This window comes from Arvicola amphibius, chromosome 9 (genome assembly GCF_903992535.2).
Source record: "Arvicola amphibius chromosome 9, mArvAmp1.2, whole genome shotgun sequence".
NCBI lineage: Eukaryota > Metazoa > Chordata > Mammalia > Rodentia > Cricetidae > Arvicola > Arvicola amphibius.
This window is the reverse complement of record NC_052055.2, coordinates 61,590,503-61,606,600: the sequence shown is the minus strand read 5'-3', so window position 1 is coordinate 61,606,600 and position 16,098 is coordinate 61,590,503. Positions and strand designations below refer to the sequence as shown.

Here is a 16,098-nt window from a genome sequence, read left to right as displayed (position 1 = left end):
CCTGTCTTAAAGCAATAAGGCTGACAGAGATAAAGACAACTGAGACACGTGAGCACACAAACCTGCACATAAGAGTAGGTACACTTAACACATACACACAAAGTTCAAGGTCTTTATCAGCTACATAGTAAATTCAAGGCCAGTCTGGACTACATGAGATCCAGTGTCAAAAAAACAAAATAATATAAAAAGATTCAAAGGCAGTCGAGATGGCTCAGTGGCTAAGAACCACTGGCTGCTCTTCCAGAGGACCCAGGTTCAATCCCAGCACCCACATGGCAGCTCACAACTGTCTGTAACTTTAACTCCAGTTCCAGGATATTTAGCAACTTCACACAGACATTATGCAGGAAAAACACCAATACATAAAATAAAATAAATCTTTAAAAGAGAGATTAAGGACTCAAACAAAAAAATAAGTAACTTGGATTTTCATGTTCAATAGTGAGTAAGGAAAGGACAAAGATAATAAAGATATAAACATAAATTTCCTCCTCTTTCTCACTCACACACATACTTTGATTTTTTTTTTCCAAGACAGTGTAGCCTTGGTTGTTGGGGAACTTGCTTTGTAGACCAGGCTAACCTCAAACTCAGAGATATACACCTGCCTCTGCCTTTCAAGTGCTGAGATTAAAGGTGTGGCCACCACCACCCGACTAATCTCTTCAAAAGCAAATCTTTGGGGGCTGGAGAGTTGGGCCAGTAGTTAAGAGCACTTGTTTCCAAAGACCAGCATCCACATGGAGGCTCACCATCTCCTAGAGTACCAATGCACACATGCAAACAAAACACCCATACAAATAAAATAAAAATAAATCTTGAAGCCGGGCGGTGGTGATGCACGCCTTTAATCCCAGCACTCGGGAGGCAGAGGCAGGCAGATCTCTGAGTTCGAGGCCAGCCTGGTCTACAAGAGCTAGTTCCAGGACAGGCCCTAGAAACTACAGGGAAACCCTGTCTCGAAAAAAACAAAATAAAATAAAATAAAATAAATCTTGAAAAGAAAAAAAGCAAATCTTTGTCGTAACCTAGGTATTTCCTGTTTTTAAAAAAATTTCAGGGCTGGAGAGATGGCTCAGAGGTTAAGAGCATTACCTGCTCTTCCAAAGGTCCTGAGTTCAATTCCCAGCAACCACATGGTGGCTCACAACCATCTGTAATGGGGTATGGTGCCCTCTTCTGGCCTGCAGGCATACACAAATATATAGAATATTGTATACATAATAAATAAATTTAAAAAAAAAAAATAAAAAAATAAAAAAATTTCAAAGTAGTTCGGCTATCAGTTCTTTTGCTCATAGGTAAGCAGACACGCACACAAAACTCAGATATACAAATCTAAACTTGTATAACAAGTAATACCACCCAGCTTCCATAAACAATTCACAGTCCAAAAAACATGGAAGCACATGTCAAAAAAAAAAATCAGGTTATAATCCAGATTTGTAACCAATTCTCCAAGATTCACTTAATAACTTTATAAAAGGGGGCCAGAGAGGCAGCTCTCAGGTTAAGAGCACTGACAGCTTCTTCTAGAGGATCTGAGTTCAATTTCTATCACCTACATAGCAGCATGCAACTATCTGTAACTACAGTTCCAGGGGATCTGACACCCCCACACAAACATACAAAACACCTGAGCATATAAAATAAAAATTAAAAAAAAAGCTTTATGCAGAAACAGTTTTCATTAGGTGTTAAGGTCACACCTATAATCACAGCAACTTGAGAAATAGAGGCCCTTGGATCAGGAGTTGAAGTTTAGCTTCCACTACACAGCTAGAGGCCAACCTGTGTTACCCTGGAAATAGAAGGGAAGAGGAGAGTACAGAAAGAACAAACATTTTCTGGTCTTCAAAAAGGAAGATTCTATTCAGGGGTTTGTTTAGTTTGTTGTTGTTGAAAGCAGGGGTTGGTCTCTAACAACTCAGCTGAAGATTTTCTTTTTTAAAGATTTGTTTATTATGTACACAGTGTTCTACTTGCTTGCCAGAAGGCGGCACCAGATCTCTTCAATGATGGTCTTGAGCCACCAAGTAGTTGCTGGGAAGTGAACTCAGAACCTCTGGAAGAGAAGCCAGTGCTCCCAACCTCTGCGTCATCTCTCCAGACCCTGAAGATGGTTTTGAACTCCAAATCCTCCTACCTCCCAAGTGCTTTGGATTGAACACTGGTGCTACCATATCTCTACTCACTTAACTGAGTTAAAATGTCCATACTGCATGCAAAAGGAGCATGACTTAACAATGCTATAAAAAAAAAAAAAACCACTGGAATGAAGGAATAGGAACAATTGAAATGAAGACTCTATTCTCATATCCCACTGAGTTTCAAAGCAATAAAAGTACTTAGATATAAAGAAATCTTCTCTTTAAACAGAAGTCACCATTTAAAAAGCAACATCACTCTAATAAAAAAAAAGTGTAGTATTGCTGATGGTGCCCGCTTTTAATCCCAGCACTTGAACTTGAGAGGCAGAGGCAGGAGGATCTCTGTGAGTTCGAGGCCAGCCTGGTCTACATAGCAAGTTCCAGGACAGGCTCCAAAGCTACATAGAGAAACCCTCTCTCTAAAAACCAAAAAAAAAAAAAAAAAAAAAAAAAAGTACTATTACAGGAAAATATTCAGAAATGTTTCATTTGATAAACTATATTATTTTAAAATAGAAATATTTTTTAAAAGACTTTATGCATAAAAATGCTAATTCTGGCTGATTAAGGATGCTCATATCTGTAATCCCAACACTCACTGACTGAGGTAGGATTGTCACAAGTTTGAAGCCAGTCTGGACTACATAGTGAGTCTCAAACCAGTATAAGCAACAAATTAATACTCAATTTTTGGGAAGAAAAAAAGTCAAAAGCATTTTGACAAACGAAACAATGACCTCTTCACATGCACTAGTTGAAAACACAACTTCTGTTCTTTTTAAACAAATTAGGTCTCGGCAATCTGACCCCAACTTTAGTGAGTCTGCTGGCAAACCAATGCCAGCAACACACCCAACTAACTGTAGACAAAACATTCTCTTTACCCCAGTAAAACTTAGCACATGTAGAATTTTTATTTTTAGTGCCTGAAGCTTTATGAGTGAATTACAGACATCAAGATAGTCTGCTCTATTCTAATGCCAAAGCCCAGCTCTATATTCTCTATTAGAACTCCCAAGAAGTCAACCAAACTCAATTTCTCAAAGCTGTCCCTATGCACACCCAAGAAAAGTTTTCAGTGTTTGAAAGCGGCTGAGGGGGAGAGATTTGCAAATTGAGAATACAAAATGACAGACAAGGGTACTGATAAAAACACAAAGGTGTTGATTAAAACAGAAAAAGGATGCCCATCAAAATCCCTGCAAAATTCTTCAAAGACCTCGAAGGAAAAGCACTCAACTTCATTTGGAAAAGCAAAAAACCCAGGATTGTTTTTTGCTTATAATATTTTATAAATAAAAGAACTTCTGGAGGCATCACAATCCCTGACTTCAAACTCTACTACAGAGCTAAAGTACTGAAAACAGCCTGTTACTGGCATTAGAACTGAATAGAAGACCCAGGTATCAATCCACACATCTTCAAACACCTGATCTTTGATAAAGAAGCAAAGCATATCAAATGGAAAAAAGAAAGCATATTTAACAATTGGTGCTGGCATAACTGGATATCAATATGTAGAAAAATGAAAATAGACCCATATCTATTACCATGCACAAAACTCAAGTCCAAATGGATCAAAGACCTCAACATAAAGCCAGCCACACTGAACCTTATAGAAGAGAAAGTGGGAAGTACACTTCAACGCATTGGTGCGGGGAACCACTTCCTAAATAGAACCCTAGCAGCACAGACACTGAGAGAAACAATTAATAAATGGGACATCCTGAAACTGAAAAGTTTCTGTAAAGCAAAGGACACGGTCAACAAGACAAAATGACAGCCTACAGAATGGGAAAAGATCTTCACCAACCCCACATCAGACAGAGGGCTGATCTCCAAAATATACAAAGAACTCAAGAAATTGGACACCAAAAGATCACATAATCCAATTTAAAAAAAAATAGGAGTACAGACCTAAACAGAGAACTCTCAACAGAGGAATCTAAAAATGGCTGAAAGACACTTAAGGAAATGTTCAACATCCTTAGTCATCAGAGAAATGCAAATCAAAACAACTCTGAGATTCCATCTTACACCTGTAAGAATGGCCAAGATCAAAAACACTGATGACAACTTACGCTGGAGAGGTTGTGGGGTAAAGAGAACACTTCTGCATTGCTAGTGGGAATGCAAGCTGGTACAACCCCTTTGGATGTCAGTGTGGCAATTTCTCAGAAAATTAGGAAACAACCTTCCTCAAGACCCAGTAATACCACTTTTGGGTATATATCCAAAAGATGCTCAGTCGTGCCACAAGGACATGTGCTTAACTATGTTCATAGCAGCTTTGTTTGTCATAGCCAGAACCTGGAAACAACCTAAATGTCCCCCGATCGAAGAATGGATAAGGAAAATGTGGTACATTTACACAATGGAGTATTACACAGCAGAAAAAAATAATGACATCTTGAATTTTGCAGGAAAATGGATGGAGCTAGAAAACATTATTTTGAGTGAGGTAACCCGGATACAGAAAGACAATTATCACATGTACTCACTCATAGGTGGTTTTTAAACATAAAGCAAAGAAGCCAGCCTACAAACCACAATCCCAGAGAACTTAGACAACAATAAGGACACTAAGACAGACTTACATAGATCTAATATACATGGGAAGTAGAAAGTAGAAAAAGACAACATCTCCTAAGTAAATTGGGAGCATGAGGACCTTGGGGGAGGACTGAAGAGGGGAGGGGGGAGGCAGGGAAGGGAGCAGAGAAAATTGTAGAACTTAATAAATATCAATAATAAAATGTATTTAAAAAACAGAAAAGGGGGGCTGGAGAGATGGCTCAGTGGTTAAGAGCATTGCTTGCTCTTCCAAAGGTCCTGAGTTCAATTCCCAGCAACCACATGGTGGCTCACAACCATCTGTAATGAGGTCTGGTGCCCTCTTCTGGCCTGCAGACATACACACAGACAGAGTATTGTATACATAATAAATAAATAAATAAATAAATAAATATTTAAAAAAAAAAAAAAAACAGAAAAGGGATATGGATTATTTAAAAACAAAGAACAAACCAAACAAACAAAAACCAACTCTAGGAACTCTAGGAATCTATGTATTGTTTCATTTTTGGAAACTAACCTCAGTTAACAGGGTGGTCCCTTCCCTTACTACCACCCACCAGGAGCAAAGCCTGAAAAACACGGGACACAGAAATATGGGGCTTATCTTGGTTCTAGATTTATGCCTTTGCTTGAGTATTCAGCACAAAAGAGTAAAAATCAACAAGGAACCTTAAGCATGAACTTTAAAAATGTTTTTTATTTTAAATGTAAATAAACTAAATGAATGAGCATGAACACTATATAGTATTCTGTCTCTCACTCCCTTTATAAGATTTATATATTATGTATACAGTGTTCTGCCTGCAGGCCAGAAGAGGGCACCAGATCTCATTATAGATGGGTGTGAGCCATCATGTGGTTGCTGGGAATTGAACTCAGGACCTCTGGAAGAGCAGCCATCTCTCCAGCCCTCTCCCTCTTTTATTGTTTTTCAAGACAAGGTTTTTCTGTGTAGTCCTGTCTATCCTAGAACAACCTCGGTAGATCAGTCTGGCTTTGAACTCAGAGGTCCTCCTGCCTCTGCCTTCCAAGTGCTAGGATTAAACACCTGCGCTGCCACCACCACTTAGCGCGCTCTCTCTCCTCTCCCTCTCCCCTCTCTTCCCCCTCCCCCCCTTCCCCAAGCCAGGGTTTCTCTGTGTAGCTTTGGCTGGCTGTCCTGGAATTCCCTCTATAGACCACACTAGCCTCAAACTCAGAGATCCATCGGCCTCTGACTCCCAAGTGCTGAGATTTAAGATGTGCACCTCCACCAGCAGGCTTTTTCTTTTAAGACAGAGTCTCATCATGTATATAGCTTGTATTATATAAATCCAGTTTGACCTCCAACTAAAAGATTAGCCTGCCTCTACCTCTAGAGTACTGCAATTAAAGGTATGAACCATCAAACTTGGCCCAAAGATTGTTTCATATGCAGTGAGTTTTCTCCTACACTGTACTTTGAAGAGTACTGTTAATGCTTGAGTTCTCTAGTCCATAAGTAATACTGTATCAGAAAAGAGAGTAAAGTAAGATATTTTGTAGCAACTGAAGGTAGTCTCTAGGAAACTATACTTTTTAAGATAAAATATAGCCAATTGGTGGTGGCACACCACTTTAATCCCAACACTTGGCAGGTTAGAGGCAGGAGGGTTTCTGTTGAGTTTGAGGCCAGCCTGATCTTCAGATGGTGTTCCAGGACAGCCAAGAATGATTTACAAAGAAACCCTGTTCCAAAAAACAAAAACATAAAATCTACTCTAGAAGAAAAAGGAGGGGGCTGGAGAGATGGCTCAGAGGTTAAGAGCATTGCCTGCTCTTCCAAAGGTCCTGAGTTCAATTCCCAGCAACCACATGGTGGCTCACAACCATCTGTAAAGGGGTCTGGTGCCCTCTTCTGGCCTGCAGGCTACACAGACAGAATATTGTTATACATATTAAAATAAATAAATAAAAATCTGGGAGTCATTTAAAAAAAAAGAAGAAGAAAAAGGAGGGCTTGAGAGATAATTCCAGTCGTTAAGAGCACTGGCTGTTCTTTCAGAGGTCCTGAGTTCAATTCCCAGGAACCACATTGTGGCTCACAACCATCTTTAATGAGATCTGGTGCCTTCTTCTGGTGTGCATGCAGAACACTGTATACATGGTTAAATCTTTTAAAAAGAAGAAAGGAAGAAAGGAAGAAAGGAAGAAAGGAAGGAAGGAAGAAAGAAAGAAAGAAAGAAAGAAAGAAAGAAAGAAAGAAAGAAAGAAAGGAGGGAGAGAGGGAGAGAGGGGGGGGGATTACAAAATTATGACCAGTTTAGCAACAACAAGAAGGTAATTTATGAGCTAGGAATGTAGCTCAGTTGGTAGAGTGCTTGGCTGGCACTCGAGACTCAATGCTAGCAGCACCTAGTAAAACCCAGAACCACAGTGTGCATCAAGAGGTGCAAGTCAAAAAGATCACAAGTTCAAGGAGCCCTTCAGCTACACAGTGAGGGATCACGTCTTGGGGGGGGGGGGAATCGATCTCATGTGTCTTCAAAAGCATGTTAATGAAGAAAACAATTCTTGACTTAAAAATGACTTTTCCAGTCAACCAGATGGCTCCTCCAAAGTAAAGGTGCTTGTTGAGTAAGCCTGGTCACCTGGATTCAATATCTGATACCACCTAAGTTCACCACCTAGAGCTTACTTAAAAGTGGAAGAGAATTCCATGAAGCTGTCCTGACCTCCACACAGATGACTTTAACGTTTCAGTATCTCATTCTCTTGTCTGTTAATGTCAAACTGCCAATATATTTCATACACCACACAGTTTGTAGAGTTCAAGACCATCAACAGCAACTAGGTAGCCCTAACTTATGACATATTAAATGGCAAACTTCCCCCAAAGTATGACTGGAAATGTCTCATAACTCCTCTCAAGAGCCTAAATTACAACAAACCTTTTAGAAATGGCAAGGATCCAAATTACTAACTAGCTGGAACAATTCCAAGATTTTGCTCTCCTCTAAATATTGAAACTCCTAAATAAAACTCATAATCAAAGAGAAAGCAAGCATGCTGGTATAGACTAACTCCTTAGAGTCTCATTTTCTAGGCTGTTGAACTCAGCTTTTATAAAACTTACCCTCATTAAATTTTAGCTAGCAGTTCATGGAGGCGCACACCTTTAATCCCAGTACTCCAGAGACAGAGACAGGCAGAGCTCTTTGAGTCTGAGGCCAGCCTGGTCTACAAAGCAAGTTCCAGGACAGCTAAAGCTACACAAAGAAAACCTACTGAAAAATCCAACAGTGGAGTCGAGTGGTGGTGGAACACGTCTTTAATCCCAGCACTTGGGAGGCAGAGGCCTGTAAATTGTAAATTTGGAGGCCAGCCTGGTCTATAAAGTGAGTTCCTAGACAGCCAAGGCTGTTACACAGAGAAATCCTGTCTCGAAAAAATTCCAACAGTGACACCTACTCACTATTCAGGAATCAAGACAAGCTGAAGCAGGTGAATCACTTAAGCCCAATATTTGAGGCCACCCCAAGAAATATAATAGTGAAATGTCTGTCTTGGGGGGAAAAATATTTTTCTTACGATTTATTTATTTTCTTATTTATTAATTTTTCTGTTTTTGGTTTTTTGGTTTTGTTGTTTGTGACAGGCTTTCTCTGTAGCCCTGGAGCCTATCCTGGAACTTGTTCCTGTATACAAGGCTGGCCTCAAACTCGGAGATCAGCCTGCCTCTACCTCCCAAGTGCTGGGAATTAAAGGTGTAGGCCACCACTGACCAGCTTTTCTGTATTTTATTGTATTTCTTATAGATTAATTATAAGTGTTAGTGGCTTACACATATAAATGATGTTAGCCTGGGCTACAGAGTAAGAACCTGTGCACTGCTGGTGAAGGAGAAGCAGGTGGAGCTGAGTTTGAGGCCAGCATCCTCTACAGAGGGAGTTCCAGTTCAGCCAGAATTACACAAAGAAACCCTATCTCGAAAAACCCCTCCCCCCAAAAAAACCAAAGACCGAGTTCAATTCCCCCAAAATATATTAATTCCATGTTGATCTACATGATAAATTTTTAACCTGTTTATGGATAAGACAAGGAATCACTGTGTAGTTCAAACCGGCACTGATCCTCTTGCCTCATCCTCCCCTGACAGGATATACACTAGACTCATGATGTATTTTAAAATAACAAACTCTAAAAAGGCTTTCATGTTTACTTTATGGTTCTGATTTCTGCCTTTCTAGAATCATTTTGTTGGTTTTCATGGGTTTTTTGTATTGTTTTTGAGACAGAGCCTCCCCATACAGCCAGCAGCTAGCTAGCCTGATTGTGTGTGTGTGTGTCTGTGTGGGTTGCTTCATTTGTTTGTTTTGGCAGAGAAAGTACTGTATGAGACAGAAGTTTTCTGTGTAGCCCTGGCTGTCCTGGAACACTCTCTGTAAACCAGACTAGTCTCAGACTCAAGAGATCCACCTGCCTCTACCTCTACTTCCCAAGCGCTGGGAATAAAGTCATATGCTACCACTGCCTAGCAACTGTCAGGCCTTTGAACTCACGATTCTTCTCCTCAGTCTCCCACGTAGAGGAATTACAAGAATGGATCACCACATCTATGTGGCCAATGGTGACTCAGTTTGCACAGAAGGTAGGGTGATAAAGGCTAACTAGGGAAGTCAGGTATGCTGGTGCACACCTCTAATCCCAACACTAGGAGGCAGAGACAGGCCACCAAATCTCTGCTGAGTTCAAGGTCAGCCTGGTCAACAAACATAGAGAGTTCCAGGACAGCCAGGGTTACTTATTGAGATCCTGCCTCAAACAAATAAACAAACAAAACAAAACAATACAAAAAACAAAGAACAGACACTCATCTTGTTGAAAATCTGGTTAAGAGCACTGGCTTCTCTTCCAGAGGACAAGTGTTGGGATCCCAGAACCCAAGCCAGGAGGCTCCCACACACCTGGAACTCCAGTCCCAGGGAATTTGATGACCCCTTCCAGCCTCCTGGAGCACCCATTCATCCAAACTGCATGAACATACAGACAGAAACACACACACTTAAGTAAAATTTTAGGGAAAAAAAAAAAGAAAAATCGTTCTGGAATCTAGTAAGTCATCTTCCCCTCAATTATGAGTTACAACCCATGAGAAAACTGTTTAAGTTGAATCATGACATTCTGTAACCTATGTGGTCCATAAAGCAAAAAAAGCCATTGATCTAGTTTCCTGAATCAAGATGTGAGGAGTTGCTTGCCTCCTACTCCTGTCACTAAAGGAAGGAGGTACTAGCAAGGCAGTGGTGGCACACACCTTTAATCCCAAGAGGCAGGTAGATTTCTGTTGAGTTCGAGACCAGCCTGGTCTACAAGAGCTAGTTCCAGGACAGGCTCCAAAACTACAGAGAAACCCTGTCTCAAAAAAAAAAAAAAAAAAAAAAAAAAAGTACTGGCTGCACTTCCGAAGGAACCAGGTTTGATTCCTGAACCCACCTGGCAGGCTACCAACTAACTCTGATGCCAGGGTACTTGAGGACTCCCTTTTCTGATCCCCAAGAGCACTACTAACTTATGTGATCCACAGACATGCATGCAAGACACCCATACACATAAAATAAAGACAAAAGAAACAGAGGAGGAATATGAGAAGAAATGCAACCCTACAGTTAAAGAGTAATTTTACATATTTTACTTTTTGGTCATTTTGGTTTTGTTTTTTGTTTTTTCTTTTTGTTTGTTTTTTTTTTTTTTTTTTAAATTTTGTGGTGGGAATGGTCATGGTAGCACATGACTGTGATCCCAGCACTCAGGGGCTGACCAAATTGCAGAGTTACATAGCTGAGACCTTACCTTAAAAAAAAAAAAAAAAAAAAAAAAAAAAAAAGACAAGCAACTCTATTACTCAGCAATCTTAGTCTTCTATATTCTATTTATTTTAAATTGTATTTTTATTTTTACATGTATTAGTGTTTGAATGTATGTCTGTACTCCACATTCCATTGTGCCAGAAGTAGGTCAGAAAGAGGGGAAACTGGATCCCCTGGGCCTGAGTTACAGTGCTTTTAACTGCTGAACCATCCATCTCTCCAATCCCTGCTGTTTGTTCTGACAGGGTCTCTCTATATAGCCCTGGAGCTGTATAGACCAGGCTGGCCTTGAGCTCACAAAGATCCACCTGCCTCTGCCTCAAGAGTGCTGAGATTAAAAGTGTGCACCTTCAGTCCAGGATCCAGTTTTAAATTCTTTTGTGTTTTTGTTTTTTCCTCAAGACATGGTTTCTCTGTGTAACAACTCTGGCTATCCTGGAACTCACTCTGTAGACCAGGCTGGACTCCAAAATGAAACAGATCTGCTTGCCTCTGCCTAATAAGTGCACTACCTCTGCCAGACTGCCTCAGTTTTACATTCTTAAAAGGGTGTTTTTGCAAAACAAACCGCAAACCATGAGGATGGGAATATATCAGGCTAGTGTGCGGGAGAGTCAGAAGACCCTATGTTCAATCCCTTTCACTGCTGCGTAAGGGGAAAACCAAAAGGAATATGAAATATGACTGAGAATATATGTGGATCCCAAGGCCTAAAATATTTACTACCTGACTGTGCTGAAAATTCGCCAAGCTTTACTTTGTGGTACCAAGACTCTGGGAAACAGAGACTATAGAACATTACTCAAAAGTGCTCCTTTCAGCCGGGCAGTGGTGGCACACACCTTTAATCCCAGCACTTGGGAGGCAGAGGCAGGCGGATCTCTGCAAGTTTGAGATCAGCCTAGTTCCAGGATAGGCTCCAAAGCTACAGAGAAACCCTGTCTCGAAAAACAAAAAAAGAAAAAAAGTCCTCCTTTCTTATCAGATCAACTGGAAAAAAAAATTCTATTGAATCAGCTCCAAATGTCTTGAATAAAACACTTTACACTTGCCTGATTCATTAGTCCTTAAAGAAACATCTCAGAAGGTTCTCTTTCCCCTTTTAGATTCAACAATCTTAGGGAAGTATTAGAATTAGTTTGTAATAAATGCAAAAGAATGGATGTCTTACCTGGGGTATTTGCTATAGCCAATGGCAGACCGGGAAGCTGGTGAACCTGGATCCCTGAAGTACCCAATGCACTGAGGTTAATGGTCTGGAGGCCTGGCATGGAGGAAAGTTGAGCAGCATTCACAGTGACTGTGCCGGCAGGAATGGAGGCAGCTGAGGCAATGGGTGTAAGGGTGGTATTGCTGCTGCTAGTCTGCCCTAAGGAAACGCCCTGCATAGGGGCCAAGGTGATTGTCTGGGCTTGTGGGTTCTGAACTTGAAGATTCTGCAGCTGAAGGGTCTGCCAACTGACCTGTCCATTGGGCCCCACTGTTGGTGTCCGAATGATGATAGGACCAGAGTTCTGAACAGCCTGAAGCTGGAGGTTCTGGAGGGTTTCCTGGGAAATAGCTTGAGTTGTAAAGGTTTGCCCTGACAATGGTGCTGCTTGGAGGGCCTGAAGAGCTTGTCCCCCTTGAACTAACTGAGGCTGAATAAGAATTTGTTGTTGCTGTGTCTGCTGACTTTGCTCTCCCTCTTTTTGCTGACTTGCTTGAAGTGAGCTTCCTGATGCCTGATTCTGCTGGATGTTGAGAGAATCAGATCCTTGTAGCCCACCAACCCTTTGGGGTGTCTGGCCTTGAGAACTGGTCCCTGATGATCCACTGGTGGTAAAGTTCATAATTCCCATGTTGCTGGTGGTAGTAGTTGTTGAGTAGCTATTGGCATTGGTGAAAAAGGAACTGGAACTAGCTTGTGATGACACCAAGCTGGCAGAACTGATGGCAGTCCCTGAGGTGACAGGCTGTGAGCCGCTCTCCTGGGATCCAGAACTGCTGATGGTGACTGCCTGAGAGCTGGGAGTCAAGGTAGCTGCAGATACGCTGTTGACAGGTAACAAGGTGATGTTCCCATTCAGGGCCACTGGTACATTGGTCACATACTGAGTCTGTCCTGAGAGCACATTATTAGCAAGGCCTTGAAGGGGCACAGCCTGCTGGAGTAGATTTGGCATAGCAGCAATTATGTTGCCCCCACTTCCTCTATTTGTGATGATCTGTTGGTTTGCACCCGGTATGATCTGTATTTGACCAGAACCATCCTGCTGCACTTGGGCCCCAGTGGCAGCAAACTGCAGCTGCTGCCCATCAACAGTCTGGAACTGTGGGATTACTTGATACTGAATATTGGGCATTACTCCAGGTAGACCTGTCAGAACTTGCTGGTTTTGTAAGTTGGGGGTAGTAGCCACAACATACTGCCCACCAGAGACTGTGCGATTCTTGGAAGACTCGCTGCCATTGCTGCCATTGGTACTGTTGCCACTCTGTTCCTTTGAGGTAGGGGTAGCCCCAGAGGAGGAAGAGATGATCTGCCAGCCATTGGCACCCTGTGAAAGTTGTGTGGCTGTGAGGTCAAGTTCACCTGTGCCCCCTGACTGACTCGGACCCTGGGAGTTGTTGCTGTTCTCATTGGGTGACTCAATTCTGCTGCAGGTTGCTGCCAGCAGAGCCAAAGGAGATGGCTGGGATTCCTGGCCAGAAGAGAGGAAAGGAGTTAGTGGCACCCAATAGCCGGCCTAGGGGGCAGTATTCAGCAGACAAACAGCAACAATGCAGGCATAGAAAGAGCAAAAACCAGAAACAAAATGCTGACTTTTGTGTATCGTTCCAATTTCAAATTTGGGGACCCTCTAGACCAACTATCTTTCTGTGTGTACTTCCATACCGTGATTTTTCCCAGTATTTTTGATGAAGGAGTTTTCTAGGAATATTTACACCCTCTCAACACCTTCCCCATTTTTGACTCATCACTCACCTGCCCTCCTCCGCCACCACTGCTGCTGCTACTGCCTGTGCTGCTGCTTCGAGTCTGAGAAAAGGCCGCACCACCACCATTACCATTACCCCCGTTACTGCCACCAACACCTTTTTCAATCTTCACCACGGCTGTCACTTCATCCATGGAGTGATCTTGGTCTAAAAATAATTACAAAACAATAAAGTAGGAGGTGAACCTCCCTAAGGTTTAAAATAAGGCTTTGACAAAAAAAAAAAAAAAAATCTTAAAATAGGACCAGATATGTTTGCAGGCCTAAAATCCCAGAATTTGGAACTGGAGGTAAGAGGAGCAAAGTTCAAAGCAATTTTCAACTACATAGTAAATTGGAAGCCAGTGCCGTAGGTGTGCAGGACAGGCACAGGGCTCCATGGTATCCAAGATGTGTCACTACTTTCCCAAGTACAAAATTAAAGCCAGAAATCATTCAAAAAGGGCTCTGGGGACCAGACATGGTGACTCACACCTATAATCCCAGCACTTGAAGAATGAGGAGGATGGCTCACCATCTGTCTGGGCTACAGAAAGAGAGACCTGGTCTTAAAACAAAACAAACAACACTTTTGAGAAAGGGAATCTGAGGGCACTGTCTCAGGAATAACAAAAAGTTGCCCCTAGTGATGGCACATTCTGTAATCCCAGGACTCAGGAGAAGAAGCAGGATAGATAAAAATTACAGGCCAGCTTCGTCTTCATAGTAACTTCCAAGCCAACGAGTACCAAGGAGACCCTGTCTCAAAAGGAAAAAGAAAGCATTCTGGGAGGAAGAGGGAACCCAACCTGTGGGTGGATGGAAAATGTGCTAAAATTAGGATGAAGAAAGATGGGGAAAGATCAAGTGTAAAAAAATTAACAAAACAGGAAGAGAAAGAGAGAGAGTACATTCTAAGTACCGATGGGGAGACATCTGAGAACACACAGCAGGGACTAAAGTGGTCTAGGGCTTAGAACCCAGGTTTGGGGCTGAGAGGGCGGGCCCTAGAAGGAAGGGGCGGTTTCGGGGTGAGGGGCGTGGAAAGGGCGGGTCAGATGGGGGAAGGGGAATGCACGGGGGTGCGGGGGAGGGCCTGGGGCAGGCAGCGACCGGAGGGCGGACCGGGGAGGCGGTTGGCTCAGGCGGGGCCTGCACTGGTCGGGCCGCCCCCGCGGCGCCAGCCCCCGACGGGAGGAGCCTCAGGCGGCCGGCCGAGTCGTGGGGGGTAAGGCCCGTCCCCCGTGGCCGGGGCGGGCAGGGGGCGGGCGAGGCCACGCTGCCCCCTCCCCCGGGGCGGATAGCCCATCCCCCTCCTCCTCCGAGGCCCCGCGACTGCCCCTTCTCCCTCCCTTCCCTCCGCCCCGGGCGGGACCAAGGCCGCCGCCGCCGCCTCCCGCCCGCCCCCCCTCACAGCGGGGACCGCCCGGTCGGCCCTCGCGCGCGCCCCCTCACTCCCCTCCCACCCCTAGACGCAGAGTGGACTCATCCTTACCGCTCATGGTGGCAGCTGAGGGGCGAGCTCAAGGGGGTCCTGTCCGGGGGGGTTGGGGGGGGGCCGGGAAAAACGCGGACGCTGACGAGGCAAGCGAACCCGGACCGGACAGGGAGGGGGGGGTAAGGAGGAGGGAGCTGCGCGCCACAAGCCCGGCCTAGTCTCCGCCCCTTATCTGCTGCCCCGCCCAATGAGGGAGGGAGAAAGGCGGGCCTTGCGGAAGAAAGGCGGGCAGCCTACCCAATGGAGAGACGCGTTCCACCGATAAGGCGTGTGAGACCAAGTTGCGTGTCTGGTGTCCGCCCAGAAAGACCGCCCTCTCAGTTTTAGCAACCAATGAAAGGTTCAGGAAGTGAGGATGGGCGGGACGGGAAGACGATCGACTTGCAGAGCAACCAGTGAACCGCCAGGCGGGCTCCGAGGCCGGTGGGGATAGGAAGAGCTTGGATAGGAGTGACAGGACAATGACCAATTAGACTCTCGGGCATGCCTGGGCAAAGTCCGTTTAGGTGTAGAGTAAGAAATAGGCCGGAACGGGCTAGGGGAAAACCTTCTAAACCAATCAGAATTCAGGCGGGCAGTTAAGAAAGTTATGATTGGACCACAACTGAAACGAGCCGGAACAGGACGAATATTGACAGGAGCTAAGAGCCAATTAAACGCCGAGAAAAAGATGCAGCCTGGAACTTGGAATGGGGAGAGGAGAACTGGCTTCCCGTCATATACGCAAGCCAATGAGGGGACGAAAGAACCCTGGCACCGCCCCTAGCTCGGCCAATGGTCGTTTCTAGGGCCGTCCATCATGAGGGAACCGAGCTGTGCCAGAAGGCGTCCGTCGCCATGTTTGCCCTGTCGGAGTCCCGTTCCCGTCGTTAGGCTGTGCGCTCCCGCTGAGCCCCGCAGCTCCGCGCGTGTCAGAGCTGGCGCGAGCTCGCGCGGTGTGGCGCCCCACAGGGTCGCACCCTGCAGGCGTGGCTGGGCGGCGCCCTCTCCCGTGGGTGGAAGCCCTGCGGCGGCGGGAGGGCACTCAGAACTGAGTTCGGAGCTGACCAATATGGAAGGCTTCGGGAAACTAGCAAACGCCA

The 16,098-nt window shown here is 44.2% G+C and overlaps 1 protein-coding gene across 4 annotated transcripts in view; it reads right to left on the bottom strand.

Annotated features, from left to right (window-relative positions):
- The window catches only part of Sp1 (Sp1 transcription factor), a 32,595-nt gene extending 17,442 nt beyond the window's left edge, over window positions 1-15,153 (bottom strand). The window contains exons 1-3 of one of the 4 annotated variants that reach the window (XM_038343166.1): window positions 15,014-15,153; window positions 13,527-13,687; window positions 11,730-13,242 (exon numbers count right to left, since the gene is read on the bottom strand). In XM_038343166.1, the coding sequence (XP_038199094.1) occupies window positions 11,730-13,242; window positions 13,527-13,687; window positions 15,014-15,020 (1,681 nt within the window). In that variant the 5' untranslated portion in view covers window positions 15,021-15,153. Of the gene's footprint in view, window positions 1-11,729; window positions 13,243-13,526; window positions 13,688-14,013; window positions 14,032-14,440; window positions 14,516-15,013 lie in introns of those variants that run through there. The other 3 variants (XM_038343167.1, XM_038343165.1, XM_038343168.1) reach the window with 3 other exon arrangements.
- Window positions 15,154-16,098: the final 945 nt, after the last annotated feature.